General features: G+C 39.4%; 1 protein-coding gene across 1 annotated transcript; it reads left to right on the top strand.

Moving 5' to 3' along the window:
- The first annotated feature begins 6 nt into the window (after positions 1 to 6).
- On the top strand, positions 7 to 25,560 carry HTRA3 (HtrA serine peptidase 3). The gene is made up of 9 exons (XM_010017540.1): positions 7 to 193; positions 9,557 to 9,656; positions 11,394 to 11,616; positions 12,256 to 12,450; positions 14,979 to 15,011; positions 15,661 to 15,775; positions 22,187 to 22,235; positions 23,977 to 24,072; positions 24,580 to 25,560. Exons 1-9 carry the CDS (start codon positions 22 to 24, stop codon positions 24,743 to 24,745), a joined length of 1,149 nt encoding a protein of 382 aa, XP_010015842.1. The 5' UTR covers positions 7 to 21; the 3' UTR covers positions 24,746 to 25,560.
- The last annotated feature ends 462 nt before the right edge of the window (positions 25,561 to 26,022 follow it).

Below are 26,022 nucleotides of genomic sequence, written 5' to 3'. Positions count from 1 at the left end.
AGCCTCGACTGCCGCTACCCCATGGGCAAGCGCTTCGCCAAGGGCGTCTGCCAGTGCAGGCTCAGCGCCCAGGTGTGCGGTAGCGACGGCCGGACCTACGACAACATCTGCCAGCTGAAGGCGGTGAGCCGCAAGGCGCTGCAGCACGGCCTGCCCGCTGTCGTCCAGGTCCAGAAGGGAGCCTGTGAATCGGGTAGGAGCATGGTGGGGCCTGCCCGTGGGGCGGAGGGCAGAGGGTGGACAGCTCGGTAAATCCCGGTTTTCAATGACTTGGGAAGACTGGGTAGCTTTAGGGTCAAGGCATCCTGCGTGGCTGTCAGCATTGCTGTGGTGTGGGGAAGGGGTACTTGGGTCCTTCCTGAATGGCAAATATCTTCCTTGTTGATCCTTAGTGTGGGCTAGAGGTTTGGGAAAGTTTCCTCTCAGTAGCATGCCTGTGGATGCCTTGGCATTGTGCGTGTCACTACTGCAGTGCTCCCAGGAGCAGGAGGTGAATGTGCTTGACAGCATGGATGGGAGTCCAGTGGAGGGCATTAGGCTGCCAGGGCAACGGTTACATCCTTGACCGTGACCACTTCTCAAGGCAGGATGTGCTGGCAGGGCAGCAGTACAGTGGTACCTGCCAGCACCATGTTTGTTTCATGATGCTGGCACTCACTGCTGAGGCATTTTGTGGCATCCCCCTTGCAGGCTTCACAGCAGATCCATCACACCATGGCTCACACAAAGCAGAGCAGGGACTTGGGAACACTTGTGCTTTGGAGCCTTCTCTGGTGGTGTATGGGAGGTTAGTTGTATTCACCTGCTAGGTACCTCTAGGCAGAAAATGCCTCTTAAAGTCAAACAAGGCAGAAAAAGCACAAAGTAGTATCTAAACCACCTGAAACATAGTCTTTTGCCTGTTTTGTTTTCTTTTCGTAAGAAGTTTTGTGGTCTTGTAGAGAATAAAGTGGGAATAAAAGACTGCGAACATCCTTTAGAGTTTAAAATACTGATACTCAACAGATTGAACAGTCTGCAGTAACGTACTAAGACCTTTGGTCAGATATTGTGATATGCTATGGCAACTTTAGGCTTGATGGTTTAAATTCAGAAAGTTTAGTAATCACTTGGTAATTTTATGATTTGTTTTTTTTAGTATTAAAGTAGCTCACTTTATGGAAGTGTTAATGCTGCTGCTAATGTCTTTTCACATACTTACTGGTATTTTAAGGGTTTCCTTCTGCTATCTTTCTCATAGTGTTCCTGGAAAGAAAAGTCATATGCCTAATGGAGTTTTAAATTATGCATTAGTGTTACCATTATGTCAGGTGAACCCATAATCATCCTGTTCATTCATAGACAGCAAACTTGCCAAAATTATTGGGAGGGTCAGAGTTGTAGCCTTTCTGTGAATTAGGATACCTTTCGTATATCACAGTCTTGAGAGAAGGTAAACTGTGGTGCAGAGAGGGAGGAGGTCAGATGGTATTCCTAGAGTTACTTTATGAGTATCTTGTCAGAGCCAAGGATTGCTTCGAATGCTGGCCTGGACCTGCAGTGATCAGTCTCTCAAGTATTTTGTAGCTATAAATTGCTGTTTGTCTGTTCCTTTTCACATCAGCAGCCATTAGCTTTAATACATGTAATACTTGGTTGGAACTGATCCACGTGAAATAATCAGAATGTTTAACCAAAATGAGTGAGCTAGGCTGCATCTAAGGGCTTACTGAGTGCTTGGGGTTTGGTATATATGACATTTTATTTAAGGAATCCTCCTGAATCTACAGTTAATAGGCTTAGGAATTTGGAGCTCTGATGTAGAGGTAACTTTTTTTTTCAAGCAACTCTGTTAGTGTTCGCTTTATTTTGGCTTTATTTTTCATCCCAGAAAACCTCAGCTTCTGGTTCTCTGTTAAGTTTAATTTTTGTATTCAATTCTACAGCTGCACAAACTGAAGCTCAGAGAAACCAAGTGTCTTGCCCAAGGTCAGACTGAGTTGGTGGTTGAGCCAGGAATAGAAATCACTTACGGTATTTTTATTTTTTTTAAACAATAACATGCAATGGCTGTAATGAGAGGTTTAGAAGAAAGTCGACAGTTTAAAATTACTGTCAAGTTTCTCTCTTCCCTGTTCTTGAAAGAAATCTGGCCTCAGATGACTCAAGAGTTTGAAGGGCTAAGCTAGTTACAAAGCAAAGCCAGTTTTACTTAACCATACCTACATTAAACAATCTGAGATAACTGTAGCCTTACACAGTGTGACTTAGGCCATTTTCAGAACGAACATGCAATGACATCTGAGGAGCAGCTTTTGAAATGTCTGCTCCTGTCTACTTCCAGTTGCTTAGTTTGATGCTAAGTTAGATTCTGGCTGTGATAAAACAAAATAGGCTGAGAAAATTTAGCTGTGTTTTCCTAGTGACAGAAGACTGGTGGATGAAGATGCATGAAAAAGGAGTAATAAAGGATGCAGAAAGGGAGGAAAGAGGTGCCCAGGATGACTGAGTGATAATTCCAAAACTGATAGAATTTAAAATGTTTTTTTCCTTGTTGAAGTCCTGGATTAGCTTGAAGAACACCATCCCAAATTGCAGGCTCTAGGTACACTGTACTAAAGGGGGCGTGTACTGCATGGAGATACAGGAACTCTGGCATTGATGTTCTTCAATATCTCTATGCCCTGAAAGCTGTTATTCATACAGTTAGCCGTATGCATCTGAGCAGACCCAAGGACTTCTCTGAGGTACTCATAGAACAGCCTGCAGAAGTCTTAGGCACATTCAAACTGTATGCTGCAAACACTTTCCTCTTCAACACTAAATACTTTGATCTATGGTGATTTTCTGAAGCAACTGGCTTTTTCCTGCCTTCTGTCAGCTACTGTGAGAAAGAAGCTATTAGTGGCTAGTGTGTGTCTAACAGCATAAACATTTATGCAAGACAACCTCTGTCATCGAAGACCAGTTCTTACAGAGCTCTGTTTCTCACTATAACAAATATAACAGTGCCACACGCAGATCCATTAAAGTGTCCTCACTCAACAGATTCACACTGTCACCTGTGATCTATGGCCAATTTATGTCAGACCTTTTGTTGCACAAAGGGCTGTTTATGATCTCTTCAGTACAACTTTTCTTAGTACAGTTAATAATTTCCTGCAGTGTTATTTTGATAAAGGTTTCTGTGAAGACAGTTCAGATGTTAAAAGATTTGTATTTTCTCACCTAGGATTTAAAAGGAAAAAAACTTTAATTTTTTTAAAAGTAAGGGTGCTATTTGTCAGGGCAACAAGGGAACCTAAAAGATTGATTAGACAACCTTTGAGGAAAGAAGTTCCAGAAAACAAGTACATTGGCTTTAATCCTTTGCAGGGTTCTGCCTGAGAATGTGTGTCCTCTGCACTGTTTAACTGAAGACACTTTCAGAAAGTGGTCATGATGTAAAGCCTCACCCGTGTCAGTCAAATACTTGCAAGAGATGAGCCTAAAAGTTAAGGTCTCTAAAATAAATGTTTGAAATATGGTTAATGCATGAGTAGAGTTGTTGCACACATTTCTATGTGGGGTGTTTGGAGTGTTCCTGTACCTAACCTTGAAGATACAGAGGAACAACTCAGGATATTATTACTTGCATTTCTGAGAAATTGGCCCAGTAAGAGATACTGAAGTCTTAAACTGGAATTATTGTCCATCAAAGCCTTACAGCTGCCTCCAGCTGTATTTAGGGAAATGCACTGCAAGGTATTGACTAAATACACAAACTCCAGTCACACTCCTTTGCTGATTGTTTTCCTCATGTCTGAGTTTGTTTTGCATTCCTTCAGGTGAGGATGAATGTTGTACAGTGTTTAGTATATAATTCAGAGTATAGCACTTCACTGTTTTGTACAGGATTGCTAACACGAAAGATGTTCTCGTTGCATTTCCTTATGAGAGTCACTTGGGAAGGAGGAATAACAAGCATCTGAAGTCAGCGAGGCGGTGAGGTGCCTGGAAGGCTTGTCTCTGGCCATTGTGATTGGTGCACTGCACAAGAAAGCCACTTTGGTGTTGGTTCACCAAATTGTTTTCATCTGTGCAGGGTAGACATCCATTGTACAAACAAGTTGCCTGAACCATAATGTGGCACTAAACTCACCAAGGCTTTATGGTCAGTGCACAGCTATGCAACTTGATCTTAATGCTGAATTCATCAGAAAAGCTGCCCATGAACCTATGTTTCCAGCAGATGTTTCTGTTTTTTAAGGAGAGATATTATAATCTTTTATTTGTCTTTCATTTCTTTCCATGAAAGCACAGTAGGGACAGTGTTTATCCCTGGTGATCAGATCTGCCAGGTTGCAGTCCTCCCTTAGACATAATAATTTTGCTGAACACACAGATCTTTTCTGAAGCTGGGTTTACAAGGGGACAAGGGATCAGCCTTGAAAGAATGAGTTTCCCAGGCTCACAAATTCTTAATGAATATAAAATTGTGGATTTTAATACAATGTATTGTCCTTAAGAAAGCACTGAATGTGATTTGATTTAATTCTTCAGGGTGTAAGTTGGCAAATACTCAGAAACATTCAGTCTTTTGCAAATACAAATTGATCTAGCTTTATTGTCTTCAGTGGGATTATGACGATTGTTTCTACTGATTTTTTTTTGCAGTTATTTTCATACTAGGTTAACTCTGCAAGTCTGGAGTTGTTCCTGATTTACAGTAGTGTTAATGAGATTGGGGTGAGTCCATTGGCTCTGCAAGAAAGTAAATAAAATGCTGTTAAATGAACTCATAGCCTGTAGATAACACTACTATTCAGGAAGAGTCTTAAGCTGGTAGTAAGGATACTCCTATCTGACAGGCACTTAGCTTTAGCCATCTGAGTCCAATGTAGTTGGAGCCCATAGAATTGGAAATGTAAGATCATATTTTATGAAACGGGCGGAACATCTTTAACTCCAGTTTATGCACTTACGTCCAGATTTGGATTTTGAGTGTTCTGTGAGAGGAGCTGTAGAGCTTCTGAAGATCTAATCACTTAACTGAAATGATAGGATAGGAGTTCAGATCTGCTGAAAATTTGGTTGATTTGTGGCTATGGAGCAGATAGGAAAAATCTAGTTCTTTTGATTAAGAAATTGTGTAGACAGCTAAAGACTCATATAGTATAAATTTGTTTTTATTTCAAGAACAATCTAGTTGCAACACCTTTGATACTTTGTTTATACAACAGATAGATAATTGGATTAAATTATGGCGTTTTGCCAAGATAAATTAGCTTTGATTAGTGTGAGATGATTTTGAACATGCAGTAATAACATGGAAAATAATGCATGTTATTGAGAGACCTTTGAAAAAATATGTGGCAAATCTCAGACGGTCAGTAGGTCAAAATACACAAAGCTGCTGTAAACACAGAGCTTTTACATACACAGTCCAGCAGAGGTCTGAGAGCTGCGTGAAACTGCAAGATAGCAGGAGTTTTGGGTGGGGGGAAAAGACACATGTTCAATTTTATGTTTTGGTAACAATAGTAGCAGCAGCTAGTGTGTACCAACTAATACAAATTAAAGTATAGATTGAAGGTCTGACAAAAAGCCCTGATTATCCTACTACAGTTACAATGCTTGTTTCCAGGGTGATCTTGTATAACTTAACAATGTTGGATGTCCGTTCCTTCTTCAGTTTCTCAGGCTGCAGTTTCTTCCTTTTACAGTATATTGTGAACTTCTGGTGAAAACCAAAAAAAAATTAATAAATATGCACTAAAATGTTATTAATAATAACCAAGATTTCAGTTCCCTTAAATAGGGCTGTTCAGCCTGGAGAAGAGAAGCTGTGTGGAGACCTCATAGCAGCCTTTCGATACAGAAGGGGGCCTACAAGGTTGCTGGGGAGGGACTCTTCATCAGGGACTGTAGCGATAGGACAAGGGTTAATGGGCTCAAACTAAAACAGGGGGAGTTCAGGTTAGACATAAGGAAGGAGTTCTTTACTGTGAGGGTGGTGAGGCGCTGGAACAGGTTGCCCAGAGGTGGTAAATGCTCCATCCCTGGCGGTGTTCAAGGCCAGGTTGGACAGAGCCTTGGGCAACATGGTCTAGTGTGAGGTGTTTCTGCTCATGGCAGGGGGTTGGAACTGATGATTTGAAGGTCCTTTCCAACCCAAACCATTCTATGATTCTGTGTGAGAGAGTAAATGTTAGTTTTCCATTAGATCAAATCAAATCCATAGTTTGAGTTCCTGGCATGTCATTTAATATGTTTGAAGGTTCTCATCAATCCCAGCGTGCAGAAAATTATTCAAGAGAGATCAGTTTCTATGAAGGCATCTCAACTTTGTAAGTCAGTGATCACCAGTATTTAGTCCCTCCACAGACAATAATAAAACCAGCTCATCTCTAGTGAGGCCAGGAGATCTTCAGCTACACCTTTCTTAAAAAGTCTACATGTCTGTTATTCTTGATCCTCCTTTGTTTGAGATTTCCCTTTAATATATAGTGCAGATTTGGATTCACCTTCAGGTTTGAGTATTCTTGTCTTCTGACCCCAACAAAGAGGTTCTGGACTTCTGCTCACACTGAGAAATGCCTTCACTATGCTATGGAAAGAAGACAAGCTTTGCTTTGGTTGTACAGTCTCCTCTCTGTATTGCTGCATTTTATTTTCTTCAGCTCTTTCCATGTTTACATTCATCTGCTACCTCTTCCAGACATTTTTCTCTCTGCCTACCCCAAATCTTACCTGGAAAGCCACTGCCACCCATGATGTTTCCATGGTGGCTAGTCAAGAGTCATGAGTTCTTTGGCAGGCGTCCTCCTCTGCTTTTGGCCATGTGCAACACTGTGGCATGGACAGAACAGCACTCAGCAGATGCAAAGGGATTTCGTTGCCCTGACTCACACAGAGCTATGCTGATTTACACCAACCAAAAACCTGCATTCACCATGCTTTCCCCCCCACCAATTCTATGCTAGTTCATCAGCTGAGGGTCTAGCCAATCTACCCATAGATCCATAGTCATTTCTGTTAAGATGAATGTGATAATGTTACATCCTGTCAGTGAACACTGCTGTGTATGCAAGCATTCAGTCATGTTAGTAGACTTCAAAGGATATACTGCTTGTGAACTGAAGGTGAAATAAATCTTCAGTGGCCCAATAAGCAAAATAAATAGCCGTAAATAGTATAAAAAATATACTGTGCTTACCTTTGACTGTCCTCTGTGATGCCTGCTTGTGGTGTCTCTTTTAAACTAAGTACCGAAATGAGCATATTCAATTGCTTAGATTCTGTTAGAGTGTGTGAGAATGTACATAAAAATAATAGACCAAATCTGGTCCTGCCATGTTGTTCCTTCTGTTTATACCATACCATATAAATTTAGCTTGCTAATGTAAGCATGTAAATCCCATGTCCAAGTAACAGGAAAAAGAACTCACAGACTTCTATGGAGAAATGCCTAATTATCTTGATCTGGTTTCTTCAATACTTTCTTCCGTGGTACCAGTGTTGGGTTCTTTCCTGTCTATGCTTCAGGTATTTTGGATACTGTGGTAATGTAAGGCCTTTCACTTTCTGACTTTGCAGGTCCTCTAACACTATTGTGAAAGCTTTCTGTGAGATTGTGGAGACTGTAACAACTAGTTTTCTGTCAACCACTATCTTACAAATTAATTCAAAGACTAGGTCAGAGACATCTTTTCTGTCAATAGGTTGGACATCGTTATGCTGTAATCTTTATATTTGTCCCAAGTAATTTACTAGTTAAGCAGTTTAATGGTCAGTAAAACACCTGTAGATAAGGATTGGTGAAAATGGTTTTTGAATTAAGAACTACCCAGAATTCCCAAATTCATGACAACTCTCTTAAACTTCTCTCTCTTCTTCTATGTATGTTTTCCTTTTGTGAGATGTCTCCTACCTATTTTCCTTTTGAAGACTTGGGTAAAGGGCAGCTGATGACTCATTACTATGTTATGTGATCTAGTAATAGGCAAGTCTTAAAAGCAGGTGTTGACTTGGTGTTCAAGACCTAGTGTGGAGTAAATTCATCCTTTAGCATGAGTTGAACTTAGGGCAAATCATGATAGCATAAAGCATTACTTCTGAAGAGTTGATATTGTTTAGAAATTAGAACTTGGCGCTTCTCCCTCTCGATGAATGGCAGAGAAAAGAATTGTATATCCTGGGTTAAAGTCTGCTGTTTCACCAGATTTGAAAAAAGCCAAAAATATTATTGCTATATCTGATTCCAACTTTTTTACTCCCTTCCCTAGCTCGCATACTTAATTTTAAAGCATCAGGCTGTGAACGTGAAAGATTGCTATTGCAGTGTGGTGATATGTCCCCTAGCATATGCTTAACATATGTGGTGATAAGTCCTCGTGTACTAGGGATTGCAGAAAGTATGACATTCTAGCACAAGCAGTACTATTACTTTGTGATATTGTGATGTTATAATCCAGGATGTTGTGACATTAGAAGCCAAGATGCTGTGGGCTTTTTTCCCTGCAGATGTAAGATCTTCATTCCACAGAATTATATTCAGTATTCATAAATGCTGTGCATCTGCACTGGCTTTCATCAGAACACTTAGTATTTAGTAATTTATTGCTATGCCTAGCTGCCTGTGACAGCTTAAATGGGAATTTTAAATACTTTTTAGGTCTTCATTTACAGTAGGTTTCTAACGTGCATTCTTTAAAAAAAAATCTGAACTCGGGTTCTAAATGCAGTTCCAAATGCTGCAGCTGTATTACTTGGCACTTGTTAGACCACATCTAGAATACTACATCCAGTTTTGGAACCTTCATTACAACAAAGGCACTGAAAAACTGGAGTGAGTTCAGAAGGTCACAATGATGGTTGGGGGGCGGGGGGGGGTGGACATATCTCTATGAGAAAAAGCTGAGGAAACTGGAGCAAAGAAAGCTTCAGGAGGACCTAAGAACAGCATTCCTGTACTTGTGAGGAAGTTATCAGGAGGATGGAGCCAGGCTCCTTACAGTGGAGGAGGAGACACCATGGGCATTAGCTGAAACATGAGTGCCAAAAAGAGAGGTTCAAGATAGATAGAAGAAAACCTTTTGCTTCATCAAGGATAGTGAAACAGTGGGATAGGTTGCTCAGAGAGTTTCTGGAGTTTCCATCCTTGGAGTTTTGCAAGTCCCAACTAGACAGACCCTTTGAGTATCCTCCTGTGCCTTTGTAGCAGACCCACCTTTGAGCAGAAGATTGGACTAGAGACCTCCTGAGGTCCCTTCCAACCTCACTTATCCTATGACCCTAGGCAATTTAGGTAATAATTAGTAGTTGACCTGGGAAAAACACTCCAGACAAGGCTTTTAGACTTTGAAGGAGGTCAAACAACTTATAGCCAAGTGGTGCTGATGTTTAATTTTATCAGGATTAAGCAAAATGCTGGATAAATTTTGAACAGTCTTAGTTACTTTGATTCCTTTTGCAGTACCTGTTTGGAAACTGTCCCAGTAGGAGAAACAGACCAATTCAAAGCATACTTATTTCACCTACTTGGTAAAAAAGGGTATTGTCTTATTAACATATCCAATTCTTTCTGCTAGTATAGGTCACCTACAGTCCAGCAGCCCAAGATACAAATTCAACTTCATAGCAGATGTGGTGGAAAAGATTGCACCTGCAGTTGTGCACATTGAACTTTTCCTCAGGTAACCTTTTCAATTCTTTGTATTTTACTTGCATCGCCTAACAAAAGACTTTCCAGTGTAGTAACTTTCATTTGAATTTTTGAAGTTCACACAATACTCTGAAACATTACAGCAGACTAGTTTATCCAGAGAACCATGAATTTGCATGTTTTGTTCCTGTTTAATACGTCTATTTTATTTGGCTTACAGTATTTCCAGTACGCACTGTGTGCCCTAAAATAAGTCCATGTCATCTTTGAAGGTCTCTTCAGCCTTCACTAAAATGTATTGCTTCTTGGATTATGTTTATTATCTCAGTTTAAAGAAATCAAGTCCTGAAAGTAGGGTGGGAAAACATAGGTCCTTGGTGCTTATTCTGCTTTCAATGAGAGGTGATTTTATTTTGACAGGGAGAACATTAAGAGGTATCATGTTGACCTGATGTAACCTGTCTAAACACAGAAATGATTTCTGATAGGAAAAAAAATGTAGTAAAGTTGCTGACCAAAGCATACCAATATAAAGTGTACTGAAGCTGGAGCTGAGCCAGCAAGTTTAACATGGAGTATTCAAAACAACCTGGGAGGCAGGTTTAACACTGAGTGCTCAAACTAACCTGCTGTCAGAACAAATTACTGCAAATATTATTTGTACTCCATTACCTGAATACCTTTCTGCTTAAAGTACTCTAATTTTGCATAGACTTAAGAACTTGGAGAATTTTTATAGGCTTTTTTTAACATTCAAAATGGAAATAGTCAGGTTTTCTGAGACATATCTTTATGCACAGTGATTGTTTTTTTGAGAGAGTGCTACCATTGAAGATGTTTTATATCTTTGCATATGTAGTTAAGATTGTTTTTCCCTATAAGTAATGTTTGTTCAGCAGCCAGCTGGGTGCTAATTGTGGTACTGCCTTCTGCCTGGGATTGGCTCCAATTCTTTACTGCTGTATAGCCCAGAACTTTCAAACAATTTCCTAATAAGGACCATATCTCAGAGGAAAGAAGAATTTGTGGACCTTTTCTCATCTTCTACTGCCCAGGCTCTTTCTGTTCATCTAACAAATCTAAGGTCATTGCAGCAGTTGTTCACAGAGAAAAGTCATCATACTTTAAACAGTTTATAAAGTCTTTCCACTGTCTGTATTGCAGCAAATGTTGTTTCCCACTAAGTTTTACCCATTGTTAGTGTTCTTCATTTCTTTTCATTCACATTCGCAGTCCTTCCAGTTTCCAGGTATGCTTTTTCCTGCCAATGTACACTTGGACCTCATGATTCCATGAGACATCACCTCTTCCTTTACTCCTTTGTCCAGCTGCAAGGTTCCTTCTTCTTCCCTTTTTCCCATTAGACTATCAGTCCATTTGTCAGCCCTACTGTTTCCTGTCATTATTTTCTTCCCATATAGAAGCAGCAGCCGGTGGGATCAGATGGGCTTCTCCACCTTCCCTTTTTGTCACCTAGCCTCTTTGCAAGGAAATGCATGAAGGTAGAATTGGAAAACAAAGGAAAAAGACTTTTCAGGTTGTCTGAAAACCTTGTTTCCTATCTTTCTGTCTTCCTGGCTGACTAAAAGCAGTCACAGTTTTCAGCAAAGAACTCTCTCATTTTTTTTAAACTTAATTTTGTAAGGGTTGCTACATTGGTCATCAAATGAATTGTTATTTCTCAGGGTGAAAGGTGGTAAATGGTATCTAATGTTATCTGCTAAGATATGCTTCCCTTATGAGTTGTAATTACTTGCTTTTTGTACAGGCACCCTCTCTTTGGGCGAAATGTCCCACTTTCCAGTGGATCTGGTTTTATTATGTCTGATTCTGGTTTAATTGTGACCAATGCGCACGTGGTGTCAAGCACCAATGCTGTATCAGGGAGACAACAATTGAAAGTACAGCTACAGAATGGAGATACCTATGAAGCAACCATTAGAGATATTGACAAGAAATCTGACATTGCAACAATAAAGATTCACCCTAAGGTGAGTGGCATAAACAGATTAACGAATTAATTTGGGAATCCTATTTCAGTTTCATTTAGTACAGAGTGATTGGCTGGAATATGTGTTTAGGGATTCCTTGGAAATGTATCTGGGGAAAACAACATACTGAAATACAGGCCTGCAAATTTTTCATATTTTAGAATGAAATGACATTGTCTTCTGTGCTGGGAACTGCTAAAAATTAAGGTAAAAAAGTGCAGCTCAGTTAATACGTGCCCAGATTCTTTACCTGACAACCTGGGCTATTTTGACTAATCTTTCTAGCTTTATGCCAGTACATGAACTTCAAGGTGGTATGTAGCGTAGAGAGTATGGCCAGCTAGTTTGTATGTTTCTAGGAGGAGGAGGGAACAATCTGCTGGAAAACAGGGAAATCTGTTTCAGAATCTTGCTGGCTTTTTATTTCTGAATGAAATTGCCAGGTAATGTTGCTAGCAGTTTGTTTCTGAAGACAGTGTACTAATTTTACATGGCATAAGTTTTGGCTATATGGTAGTGAGTGGGTCTTTCGTCAGTGTAATGGATGCTCCTAACGTCTTGCTAGTTTTTGATATTTCCAATCAGATTATTTTCAGGTATAAACTAATGCTTATTTCTTTCTTTCTGTTTTTATTTAAGAAAAAACTACCAGTATTGTTACTGGGACACTCTGCTGATCTGAGGCCAGGAGAATTTGTGGTGGCGATTGGAAGTCCGTTTGCCTTACAGAACACTGTGACAACAGGTATTGTCAGCACTGCTCAGCGAGATGGCAAAGAACTTGGCCTGCGGGACTCAGATATGGATTATGTTCAGACAGATGCTATTATCAATGTAAGTACTAGGTATCTAAGGAACTTAGTTTCACAGTCCTGGGACCTTCAAACCCCCACCTTCAGCAGGGAAGTGTGTGCTCTAAAAGATGAATCCACTAAATAAAAGCAGCTTTGTTTAAAACCAGTAATATGCTTTTCTTTTTCTAAAAGACTATGCAGTGTCTCTAAGTTGCATTCAGGCATTAGTGTTGTGAAATGTCTGATAAATAAAACTACCCTCTTTGAGGTTGTCTATGAAGATGTTACATATAACAGACCCTTCTTATTCTCTAGATCTCATGCAGTAACACATGGTTTTATAGACCAGCTGTAAATCAACATATTTCTCTCTACTTGTTCAGCTGATCTGGCCAAGCAAGCTGTAGAATACAGCCAAAGTTTCTTTCATCTTCATGCATTAGAATCAAATGGAGTAGTCTGATAATATCTGCTTCAGTTAATAACATGAGACCCAAGTAAGAACTTCAGGAGAGGGCTGTGTTTCTGTTGTTCTTGTTTTCCCATTGCACATCACATACTCCAAGTAAGAATCTAGACGTAAAATAACACAGTTTGAGATACAGTTTGGACTTGAGGGTCCTAGCATTGCATGTTATATAGAAATACATAACAATAATGTCCCTTCAGAGCAGCTTGGAGAGATCCAGAGAGCTTAAGTAAAGTCCTTGAGTGTGCATATAACTTGTACTGATTTTAAAAAGACTACTGCATGCATATCTGAGGTAGAAAATGACCTGAAATTTTATGGCTTAAGTCTGTTGCACATTGAAAAGAAAATATTTTCAGGATTTATTTGCTGGACCTCGATGTCAAATTTGATGTAACAAGTCATAACACTTAGTGTTTTACACGTGTGAAGTGCTTCACGAATGTTTATTGTCACAGGCTTGTCAAGAGAAGTTGTGTGGAGAAAAAGAGGGTGCTAAGGTATGACATGAAAGTGAGCTTTTCCAAAAAGCTTCTACCTGATCCAGGAGCTGAACTTCTGAAGACAGTTAATTGAAATTACTCTCTCCAGTTGTGTAAGGAGAACAGGAAAACTTTTGCAAAATGAGTTACTTGGGAGCACACACTGAATTTGTGGCAGAGACAGAATTAGAACATGGGATTCTTGACTTCACGCCTATACACATTCCTCAAGATCAGACTCTTTTCTTGTGTATACTTAGGCATTCGCTGCCCTCAAAAGCTAATGAGCAAGTTTAGACAAAGGATAGCTGAGTCTGTGTGAATAGTGACAGCAAAAGGAGGTAAGGCAAATGACAATATATTTGAATTGCTTTGCCATCTTAGACCACAAGATGTGAAGATAGTCCCTGGTGTAGAGATGCTTTGTGCTTAGCTAATGTACTAGTTTTCTCCTGAGAATGGGAGGAGTTTGAGAGCTGGTCTATTCAGAGCATTCCTGTGGCTCGGCCAAGACTTTCCTGCAGGAATGTGCATGCAGCTGCCTTCTGAGAAACGCTGGGACAGCAGCAACATGGGGCAGGAGAAAACAGAGCCATAGCTCCTAAATGGAGCTATATTACATGTGACAAAGTTCTTTCATTATCACATCGTGCAAGCAGAGGACAAGTGAAGGAAAGATAACATGCTAAGGAAGGCTGAAAAATCACTAGCTGTGTTCTTTTGTGTCAGTCAGACATAAAAATCAAGTCTGTCGCCTCTGCTCACTGAACAGATACAATGTAAGAAACTGATCTCTGTTTAAACTCAAACTTTAAAGCTGTTTTAAAAACTTTAACGTCTGCTTTATTCTGAAAATTTATAAGGTTTGCGCAGTGCTATCTAAGTATAAACAGTTTATATGGTTCATGTTGCTCTCATGCATCACTAGCTTTTGTTCCTTTTGAGTGGTAAGTTGCTGCTTTTGGCTGTTCAGTAGACCTACTTGAAAACTCAAAAACAAACTCGAGACAAGGAACTTCTCCAGTTCATTTCCTGTAGTCCTCTTGGATGTGTCCGTTGAAGGCCATTAGGTATTAGGCAACTTTGAGCTGCTCAGAGCTGCTAAATGCCCTCCCTAGAGAGGGCTGCATGCCTGTGGTTACTAAATCAATCCTTACGTAGTATCTACCTCATAGTAATATGCTGTGATTAAATATGTAAAGCACTGTGTTCTTTTCCAGTGTTCCATTCATTCCAGAGGATGAGAGACTGATCATGTTACAAACCAAAGTGATGCATAAAACTACTTAACTGTATATCGTTCTGATGGTCTTTAGAAGAATAGAAATACTTGTTTTAACTATTAAGGTTTCTTCTTAAACTTAGGGTCTAACTATTTGGAGTGGTAAGTTGCTGCTCCTAACTTAAGGCCTGTTTGTGAAAAGGAAAAAAAAATCTAATCATAAGAGGTGTGAATTGGTAGGGTAATCATCTGTGGTTAATATTGGGTCCTTCTGTGCTGCCTAGGAAATAACCTACTCTTTTTCATTTACTTATTAAAAAAAAAAAGTGTAAAGTGAAAATTGCATTTCCTACAGTGAAGCACCAATTTATTGTTCCCTTATGTCATTTTTACAGTACGGCAACTCTGGAGGACCTCTGGTTAATCTGGTAAGTCCAGATGACTTGATTCTTCTGTTTTGTTTCAAGAGCTAGTTTGGAGTAAGTTGGAGAATATTGAAAAGATTCGTAGGTCATACCAGCTTTCATTCATTCAAGCTAATGGTAGGCAGATACACTGAAGCCAATACAAACTATGCAGATTTGGTTCATACACCATTGGAAACATTTCCCCATAGAGCAGAGGAAATTTTACACAGCAGTAAGAAAAATGGTATCTGGTAGGAACAGTCATACTTGTTCTTCCTATGAAACCTGGGATGCACAGCAAAGATGGGACCTGGTTAATCTGCACTACTGATTTTAAAATAGATTGCTTTAAACCAGTACTGATTTTGCAGGTTGGAGAATTATGGCTGTAGTGGTTACAGTGACTCCACTGCCTGCTCAGTGCAGGGAATCTGTTGCCGAGTGGTGGGATGGACCTTGGATGAACAAACTGTACTGTAATCTCTCTGGCTAGCACAGTTAAATGTGAAAGGGATTGTGAATCAGAGCCCAGATCCTCCCTTACAACTGTTTATTTCTGGAGTGATTACAACACTAAAATTTCTTAAACCAGCTTTTAACATGAAATGCTAGGCAGTGAGATGAACCCTGTCCCTTGGAACTGAATTAATAGGGTGCTGTCTCTCAACAGGATGGTGAAGTGATTGGGATTAACACCTTGAAGGTCACAGCTGGGATTTCTTTTGCTATTCCTTCAGACCGCATCACTCAGTTTCTCACAGAGTCACATGACAAACAAAGTAAAGGTAAGGTCTGCAAGAAACAGTGACATTTTGCAATTATTGTCCTGATCTGTCATTAATGTGCCAAACAACACAGGTCTGGGATCCTATTACTGAAAGGAGCAGCAGTATTTTACAGTATAGAACACCACAGACTTGGAAATAGGTAACAACTTCACGGAAGTGGGAGAGACATTTCATTACTCAAACTCCCAGAAAGTATCTGCATAAATCTGAGAAAAAGAACTTCTGAGGATAGTGAGGACACAGATGAGCCATTACAGTCTCAAATGATCTTGAGAACACATGGTGACCTGTTCAAGGAGTCTTATCCTCCTCTTTCACATATTGTCCAAGCAAAAAGGAGATTAAGGTGTACTGTGGAGGAAGAGGTAAGAAATTTTTAAAACAGTTGTCCACAGATGGAGCGTGTTGTGTGCACATCATCAATGGATGATCTTTATTTTGCCATGGTCATCTGTGTCAGTGCTATATCATAGAATCATATAATGATTTGGGTTGGAAAGGACCTTAAGATCATCTAGTTCCAACCCCCCTGCCATGAGCACTAAACCATGTTGCCCAAGGCTCTGTCCAACCTGGCTTTGAACACCACCAGGGTTGGAGCATTCACAGCTTCCTTGGGCAACCCATTCCAGTGCCTCACCACCCTCACTGTAAAGAACTTCTTCCTCATATCTAATGTAAACTTCCCCTGTTTAAGTTTGAAGCCATTACCCCTTGTCCTACCACTACAGTCTACGGTCCCTAATGAAGAGTCCCTCCCCAGCATCCTTGTAGGCCCCCTTCAGATACTGGAAGGCTGCTATGAGGTCTCCACATAGCCTTCTCTTCTCCAGGCTGAATAACCCCAATTTTCTCAGCCTGTCTATATAACTGGATATTGTGATACACTTTCAGACCCTGGTGGAAGAAGAGCTGTGTACCAATTCCTGAAGAAATAGATTGGGAGGAGGGGGGAGAGGCAGAAAAAAAGAAAGTCCTCTGTACCCAAGAGCATGTAAATCTAAATATACTGACAACTGCAGTACCCTGGACTTTCTTATATGCTTGCCTTGCACCTGTCGCACTGTACTAGGTGTCATTCTACATGCTGCACAGCCAAAGCTGATCTAGTAATGCTTCAGCCAGATCAAACCTTCCTTTCTCTCTTGCTTGCCAGTTTATCTGTCCACACCCTACTTGTCTTTTATCATGACTGTTGGCTGCTGCTTCTCTTGAATCTTTCTGGTATTAATCTTGTCTTCTGAGTTTATCCAGTTGCTGATGCCAACACCATTGTCCTCTCACTGTTCTCTCAGATGCTGTTATTTCAGAGACTTCCCTTAGTCTTAGGTTTTAAAGTTACACATCTGCTTGTATATTTGAGACCCTCACAATTCTGAGGGGTCCCTTCATCTGTGTTCTGCTGTATTCACCAAATTAGATAGTTTTCACGTGTTGATTGGGGCTGGAGGTGATCTTGATGAAAAAAAGTTGTTAATTATGTGCTGAAAAGTACATTTCAAAGTAGCTGGCATAATATCTTTTCAGCCAACAAGTCAAAAAACCTATTTACTCACCCGTGTTACTCTTGGCTTTTGAGAGAAGCAGTTCTATATCACTGTTACCCTTCAGAACCAAAGTGCTCATCTCAAAACAGGGAGGAGCAATGGCTCTCTTGGCATGTATGCCTCTAGAGGCATGAATGCAAGCCTTGTGCAGAAAGCCCACCATCTGTCAGTGGGTTCCTGGTAACGAGTGTTGAACACTCACTGAAGGCTGGAGGTGCCACCACTTGCTCCTTCGGCACCTTTGCCTTCAGGGAATGATGAACCCACTGAGCCCAGCTAGATGGCCTAGAGATAACTTTACCTATGGAACCCTAAGAAAAAACATTTTTGTATTTTTAAATTTTATTTTGTTTTTGCTTGTCAGAAGTACCTCCTGTACTTTTGCTGTGAGCTGAAGAACAGCAGTTTAAAGCCCTTGATACATAGACAAGATGTTGCTAGGAGGTATTTTCACCATATTTGAGAATTAGTTTGCATTCTTTAGGCCTTTAGTAATAGTTGTCAGGTTTGGTGTATAGGCATTATTTCTAGACATAAGGAATTTATGGAAGCAGAATTCTTGGGATGTTTTTATCGTGTTTTCTTTTGCTCCAATTATGTTTCAGTAGTTTCAGTGGGATCCGCCCTTATGGTACAATTAGGTCATGGAAATAAGTTTAAATGTATTAGCATTTTGCTCTAAGTGTCATATTGCCTGAAGATGATAAAATTCCCTTAGGAAATGGCTCTTTCCACATACACTCTGGCATATGGGAGATACTGTGAACATTGCTTAACAAGCTTGACTTCAGTCTTTTAGGTCTCAGTTGATCAGAGAACTGTCAGTTTTATATGGAAGTCCCATCCATTATATATAACTGCGAATGTATGATCCACTGCACTACAGGAGCTGAGAGGAGGAAAAAAGGAGAGGATGGCATTTGAATGAAGAATTTGCACATATATTATTAACTAAACATTCTATATTACCTAATGCCTGGGTAATACATAATCATAGCTAATATAGTTTTGACCAAAGATTTACCACACTCTGCACAGAAATATTTTTCTGTTGAATGTCCTGAAAGCTTTTGCTAATTTTGGATTTATCAGTAATGATGTTAACCACCTTTTAGAATTAAGAATTCCTAAACTGGTGCATCAAGCTAAGTGTTTCCATCTTTATCTCAGTTTTAACAATGTTACCGTCTATATCTCAGTTTTAACAATCTTTGTGGTCTGTCATTACCTCTGGAAGTCATCTATATACTTAAACATTGACTGATTTTTTTACTTCTGTGTCTTTGTTAGTATCCAGTAGGAATTCCTCAGTTTCAGTCTTGGCTCTGCCATCTATTCCTAGTTTAGACTTGAGCAGAACAGCGAAGCTAGAAAGTGTTCAAATATGTATCCTCTAGAATGGAAGACAGTAAGTTATCAATTTGACAAAATACTAAAGAGAAGATCCAGCCTAAGGGGTCAGCCCGACCTCTCATGTAATGTTAACAGAAAAGTGAATAAACCTGGTTTCAGATGGGCAGGGAGAAGTGGGGGTGTTCTGCACTGACCACTTCCAGCAAGTCATTTATATGAATCCTCATTTACATCCCCAGAATGCTTTATTAATTGTGTTGAAACTATATGCTTACCTATGTATTTGTATGGTTATTACTGATAATTAATACCAATAGTCATGAAGGCTGCTTAGGAGGCTTCTGGGTGTAGATTCATACTACTGATTAAGTTCAGCAGTGCAGTTTATATGGAAGATACACTGCATATAGTACAGCATTGTAGACTTGAGCTGTTTTCATGGTTTCTCTTGGCAGTGGAATATCTTTCTTGAATGTTTTCAGGACTGCTCATGTAATTTGCAAGATTAATTAAGTGCAGAAGGAGCGAGCAGAGAAGGAGTTTTGCTTGCTGCTTGAATAAAAAGTGCAGGATTCGCTCCTTCCCTTGGAGATCTTGGTGATACCATGGCCCACTGCAGTCAACTGCAATGGGGATACTCATGTGCCAGTTACTCATGTCTCTAAGAGTCTTGAGTACCTGACCCCTTAATTTGGACTTATTTCTTTTTGCCACATTTTATAAGTCATAAATACTTGTGCCTTCAGCCTGTGTTCTCTCTCTGTTTAATATCTCTACTGTTACAAGTTTCAGTAAAAACCAGAAAAGTTTAACACCAAAGCAAATGCTTTCCTTGTGGAACAGAAATCTCCATAAATAGAGAACTGCTTCTAGAGACTCGGGGTCAGCTGCTTGTGACTTTCTGTTAACACAAAACAGATTCAAGTTTAAGCTAACGGTTGAGGCTGGTTTGCTTGTCTTTGTACCACTGGAATCAGTGTTTAATTTGGCATGGTGTTTTCAAAAATGAAATGTGATTTGAGTTTCTCTTTGCTGCTCTGTGCTCCAGCTTTAAGCCAAAATGGTTTCATGTTTGTTCAACCTGATTGTTCCAACATACTGACCTTCTTTACTACTGGGGCTTCACCCTGGTGACATGCTGCTTAGATTTATTACCTCGCTTTATTCCAGTTCTCCTAATAATTTTTTCTTCTGCCTTGTGATTGCACAAATTGCCAGAATGACAGGTTTTGAGACCTTTTTTATTCACAGAGCAGATGTAACATGGCAGTGGTAGTTCCAGGTGCCACATACTGTTCTGCCAATGTGACTTAACCCCAACATCAAAAGGCCTATCCTTTGGGGGTGATAAAACACTACAGCTGGTGCATTAGAACTATCAGCAAGAACGCTGCTGATAGTTCTAATAAACTGGCCAACTATATTTCTCTCTAATCATTGTTGATGAAAAGTTTGGGGTTTGTGCAAGATGTTTGACTTATGTTAAATTGGATAAAATGGACTTTTGCTAAACAAGGGGCCTGGAGGGTTTTTGCCTGTATTCTGATGTATGAAATGGCTAGAGGGTGGGAGGAGGGGAATCTAGACCCTGCTGCTAAAATAATCCATAGCTCATAAGTATTAGTTTGACTTTACAAATAGCCCGTTCGTACTGTTGTATTATGAACTGCTATATGCAGTATGGCAAACTTACTGTGGAGAGAGGGCTGAAGGCCATTTTGAATTTTAATGCCTGAACAGGAGTGAAATAATACCCCAACCTGCCCAAAGATGAAGGTAGAATGAGACTTTTAGTTGTGAATAAGTTTGTGGTTACTGGATTTTTCCCCCCATATCCTTATTCTTTTATGTATCATTAGCCACTGGGTCTGTCCTCTCTCTGTCTCATGAAGACAACTTCATAATTTGAACTGTCTACATTGCAGGGGGGTATTTTCAGGTGGGACAATTTTCATGTTTGGGTATTTTTAAAAAGTGAAAACTTAGATTTATGCCATGTAGAGAAACATTATGATGCACTAGTTCATAGCCATGCCCAAAGCTTTTGAGACTTTTGAGCAAATGGACTTCTTCATGACACTCAGCTGATTCTGATCTCATTAGTTTCACATTAAAATAGAGGAGAGCCAGAATGTTCTAGGGAAAAGCAAGGCTGACAGTTAAGATGTCAGGTTCTTCGTAGTGTAGTAAATCCAATGTTTAGTCATCAACATTTTCACTGATGCTAATGGGAATAGTGGACATGTGTAAGATTCAGGACTAATTCCTTTACTTGGGACTGTTTTTCTTGGAAAAAAACAAGAGTTAAAGGAGACCATCTTCTTTTCAAACTTTTTCCTCACATGAGAACATGGAGAAGCTCAAAGAAATTGTGAAGTAGTTACACTGGAACAAGTAAGGGGAAATACTGTTTCATACCAGATATAGCTAACTACTGAAGCGCTCATTTCAGGAAGTCCTCAAACTGTGTTTTTCCTAAGACAGATGTGCAATATCATGACTACTAAAAGCCACTACAGAAATGTGCTGTCCCTAAAGGAGTGACTTTTCACCATTTAAAATTCTGTAGGTCTGGCTAATCATAGAGTAGTTTGGGTAGGAAGGGATCTTTTAAGGGTCGTCTAGTCCAACCCCCCTGCAATGAGCAGGGACATCTTCCACTAGACTTCCAATCTGACCTTGAATGTTTCCGGGGACGGGGCATCTACCACCTCCCTGGGCAACCTATGCCACTGTTTCACCACCCTCATTGTAAAGAATTTCTCCTTAAATCTAGTCTGAATCTACCCTCTTTTAGTTTAAAACCATTACCTGTCCTCCTATTGCAGTAGGACCTACTAAAAGCTTGTCCCCATCTTTACTGTAGGCCCCTTCTATGTATTGAAAGTCTGCAATAAGGTTTTCGTGAAGCCTTCTTTTCTCCAGGCTGAACAACCCCAACTCTCTCAGGCTTACTTCATAGGAGAAAAAAGGTCTATGTTTGGGTTTATGTGGGGTGGGTTTGTTTTTTGTTTTCTAAACTTGCTTTTTCATTCTTTGGGGTAGAAATAACAAGACATTTGCATTAGAATCAGCGTGAGTCTTTTGGTTATCCTGGTTGAAACTTTAATTTCTTTAAATCCCATTTCTACATTTTAATGAGAACAACTTCTGATTAAATTGTCTTGACCAATTTCAGGTGAAATGGTAGTTCATCATGAATTTTTTCATTTACTGAAGTCATGTGATAATAGATTACAGAAATTTTCCTGAATTTCCTGAAGGACAACTCTTATAGAGTGTAAATGAGCTTCTCTCTTACCCTCACTTGCAGGGAGAAGAATTGTCATTGTGTACACCAAGGCTAACCAAAATAAAAAATTACCTCAATGTAGATGTGTATGGTTTCTGTTTAATTTTGTTGAGAGCTGATACATCCTGTTTTAATTGACAGGTATTTTGGGTCATCAAAGTAGTTATTTTTGTCAGTGTTTGCCTAAGTTTCATAAATATCCTCTGTTACTTTCAGATGGGAAGAAACGTTTCATTGGCATCAGAATGCTGACAATAACACCTGCGTAAGTATTACAGAAAGGTAATTTTATGATGATGCATACAAGTAGTTGTTCAGAACTTCATTCAGTTGTCATTCGAAATCTCCAGAGGATCCAGAAGTGTGCATTAGCTTCTATGAAGTCTGCAAACATTTTAATGAGTGGTGAAATACATATTCTGGGTCCTGGAAATTCTCTGAATACTGATAATGGTGGATGCTCTTTTGATAGCTTAGGGAAATTAGGAAGGAAGATTTTGGTTCTTGACAAGCATGCCTGGAGTCATATTAGGTTTTAGGTGACATTTAAACAAGCTGTTGCTTTCAGGTGCCATGAGTGCCAGTGACAGGTTAACTGACTGAGGGTTTGGTGGTAGTTTTATCAGTTTTAGCCAGTGGGGGCTGTATTATGTGAGACTTCGTGCCTAACCATTAACTGGAAAGAGAGTGGTTGTTAAAGTGTAGAACTCCATGTTAACCAAGCTAGAATGTGGACACCTTCCTCTACTTCTTTGCTGTTCTTTTCTCTCATGCATTGCTTTGTGTCTTGCTGTTACCCAGATATACTCTGGGATAACAAATGAGGGCTCCTACGTCTATGTTCCTTCCCAGCAGTAGGCACGTTTCCAATGTGGCAGTAGGCTGCAAAATTAAGCAATACAATTTCCAGCTGGGCTTGTAGTAAAGCCATTTTTGTTTATTGAGTTACACTCTTGCAATCCTCCCCAAAGAGTCAGATCCTCAGCTGGAACGAATCAGGGTAATGGCATTAACATCACCGAGCCACTACTGATGGAGAGAAACTCAGAATGGTTCTGTGCATAATTGTGAAGTGAACACGATGTGAGAATTGACTGGTTTTGCTACATCTAATGAAGCAGTGTAATATATCTCCAGGCCTGCTTTCAGGAAACAACTACTTTCCTTGATGTGTTTACTTTAGTCATTTGTTAGCTTCCTCAGTACAAAATCAAGTGAAGTGAATCTGTGTGCAGCCGTTTGGGCTTGCTTTCCATCTGAGGGATGCCACATTTTCATGGTGGGCAGCAGAGTAATCCATCATTAATTTAAAACCCTTTCTTTCTAGAAATGTGTTTTAACCCACACTGTACACAGACCTAAAATGATGTCATCTCCTGAGTAAAGAGGGGATGTTTTTAGTCTCTATTTTGTAGCTGGTTCCTGTCTTCTTTCTTCAGGAAGGGATGCACAAACAGTTCCTTGAGAAAACTTGAGGAAGCTGAAGTTTCCTTGGAAAACTCTCAAAGTTCCGATCTATCTGATGACTGAAGCTATCAAAAACTATATTGTTCTACATAAAAACAAATTAAAAATGACTTGCAAAATAAAAGAAGCATAATAGCTAGAAAATTTCTTCCCCATCACCAGCACTAATTGTTTGGGGCAGAAATGTCTTTTCCCCCTGTACAGCACCTAGGACAGAGAGTGCTGCTGTCCTGTGCTCTTCTACAGTGGCCTGGTGCTACTGCTGCAAATAGTAGAAGTCAGTTTCTTGCAGATACCTGAGACCATTAAATAAAGCATGCTTTGCACAGGTTTTGACAGTTTTAACTCTCAAAATCCATGCTACTTGTTTTAATCCAAATTCAGATCCCCTACATTCTCATCACAAGAACAAGGGGCAAACAATTAACTGTTAAGCCATTTACTTTTGGTCACAAAAAAATTGTAAATAAATAAGAATTTTTGAATGCTACTGTTTTTGTAAAGAAATCAAATGCTATATAAATCTGTTTTTCTCTTAGCTTGGTGGAAGAACTGAAACACAATAATGCTGATTTTCCTGATGTCAGAAGTGGAATTTATGTACATGAAGTTGTTCCAAACTCACCTTCTCATAGGTATGTAGAGCACATTGTTTTCTTCACCATAAATAAATCTTCAAATAGATACTGGTAGGTAATATTCCTATTTATATTCAAGTACTTTCTCATACCAGTCTTGATTGTATTTAAACAATTAAAAATTATGCCTCTGGGTTAAAAAACCACAAAAATTAAAATGCTTGTGCTAGGATTCTACTCACATCTACAAAATTGGGATAAGACACTTCTAACATTCATTTTAGGAATAATGGCTGAAAGTCTTTTCTATTTCTCCTTTGCTATAATTTTGTGGAAGACAAAGAGAAAGCTAAACAGTTCTTGCTGTTTTAGAAGATCCTCAATGAACTAACACGAGCCAGATTTTGCATTTAGCGAGTACTACCAATTATTCTTTAGTAGTCAGAAGAGTGGAATTCGGAAACTAAAATAAGTAGAAATTTATCACATCAGCCAAAGAGGTGGTGAACAGTCTTTGTACTTTTTCTCTGCATATTTACCGCCTTTTTCTTCTTGCCTTTGCAGAGGAGGGATCCAAGATGGAGATATTATTGTTAAAGTCAATGGGCGTCCTTTGATGACTTCCAGTGACCTGCAAGAGGCTGTGATGAATGAATCACCTCTACTACTTGAAGTTCGAAGAGGGAATGATGACTTGCTATTTAACATTGAGCCTGAAGTTGTTATGTAAATAGAATTGAGGAAGCTCTCACCATAATTAAACTCACTTATTCTGGAACACTAGATACCTCCTTTACAGCTACAGTAATTATACTTCCTGTTGACTAATGACAAGGTGGACTAACTTAATTGCCTGAGCCATTTCTGTACATAGTAGCTAGAATGAATTCAATTGTGCCATTTATAGATTTAACTCCAATGACATTTAAGAACTGTGTTCTGGGGAGGAGAAGGAAAATAAATTTTGGGGAGCTGATAGGAATGAGGTCCACTTCCACTTTCTGCAGGTTCAGAGCAGATCTCCATCTTTTTTGAAAGACCAGAATACTACTGGAAGTGAGGAAGAATGCGGGAAGGGGAAACTATTCTTAAACTCCACTTATGGCTGCAGCAGAACGAAGCTATTGCAATGCACAGTTGAGCTTTTCTCTTTATGTCACTTTTTCAATGTGAACCTAGTATTGGCAAAGCTTGTATTTGTTCTTAGTGCTTCTATGCTACATGTTAATGCAGGTAGATTAAATCTGTAAATATCGGAAAGGAACAAAAATGGTATCAGGCTATAGAGTGTTACACCTAGGTCATGCGATTTTGGAATATAGTAAATGATTCTTATAGAATTAATGCCTTATTATATATAAATCAAATCGATGTGCTGAACAAAGTTAAGTTTGAGAAAGTGCAGAGTTTTTTAAGAATTTGATACAAGTTAGTTTTGCGTTTTACTGGTAAGCTTTGCTGTAAAATTGTTACACTACTTTTGGCTTGTACTTTGTATGTTTCTACTGTAAGGAGAATAAAGTTTACACTAATGATGTGTTGGTGTAAACCTCTTTTTAAGCAAGTATGTCTTTCCTCCCTCTTCTGTCAGACTGGAACAGACTCTCCCAAGAGAAAATTTTCATACAGAAGGTTGAACCCTGATGTTATGGACTCTTTGCAGCTCTATAGCATAATTATTCTGCCTTTATTTAGGCTATGTTTAGAAATGCTTTCACACAAGTAATTTATTTACACTGGGCTTTTTTTTTTTTCATATTCATGAATTGCTTTTGATGTCATTTAGAGAGTATCTAGTTGAAATCCTGTTGTCCTCAATTCTGCCTGTACGTGACAAGAAGCAGAAAGGAAGCACTGTTGAGCCTAGATTACAGCTAGAGCCTGTGAGACTTCTGTGTAATAAACCAGGGACCGAAATTGCTAAGAGCTACATCTGGATCTTCCAGGTATCCTAAACAACACAACTGTCTTCTTTAGTGAATATTGCTACCATTCCCAAAGAGACAA

Source organism: Nestor notabilis, unplaced genomic scaffold (genome assembly GCF_000696875.1).
Source record: "Nestor notabilis isolate BGI_N333 unplaced genomic scaffold, ASM69687v1 scaffold557, whole genome shotgun sequence".
NCBI lineage: Eukaryota > Metazoa > Chordata > Aves > Psittaciformes > Psittacidae > Nestor > Nestor notabilis.
The sequence above is the reverse complement of the archived record's forward strand: the minus strand, read 5'-3'. Positions and strand labels throughout refer to the sequence as shown.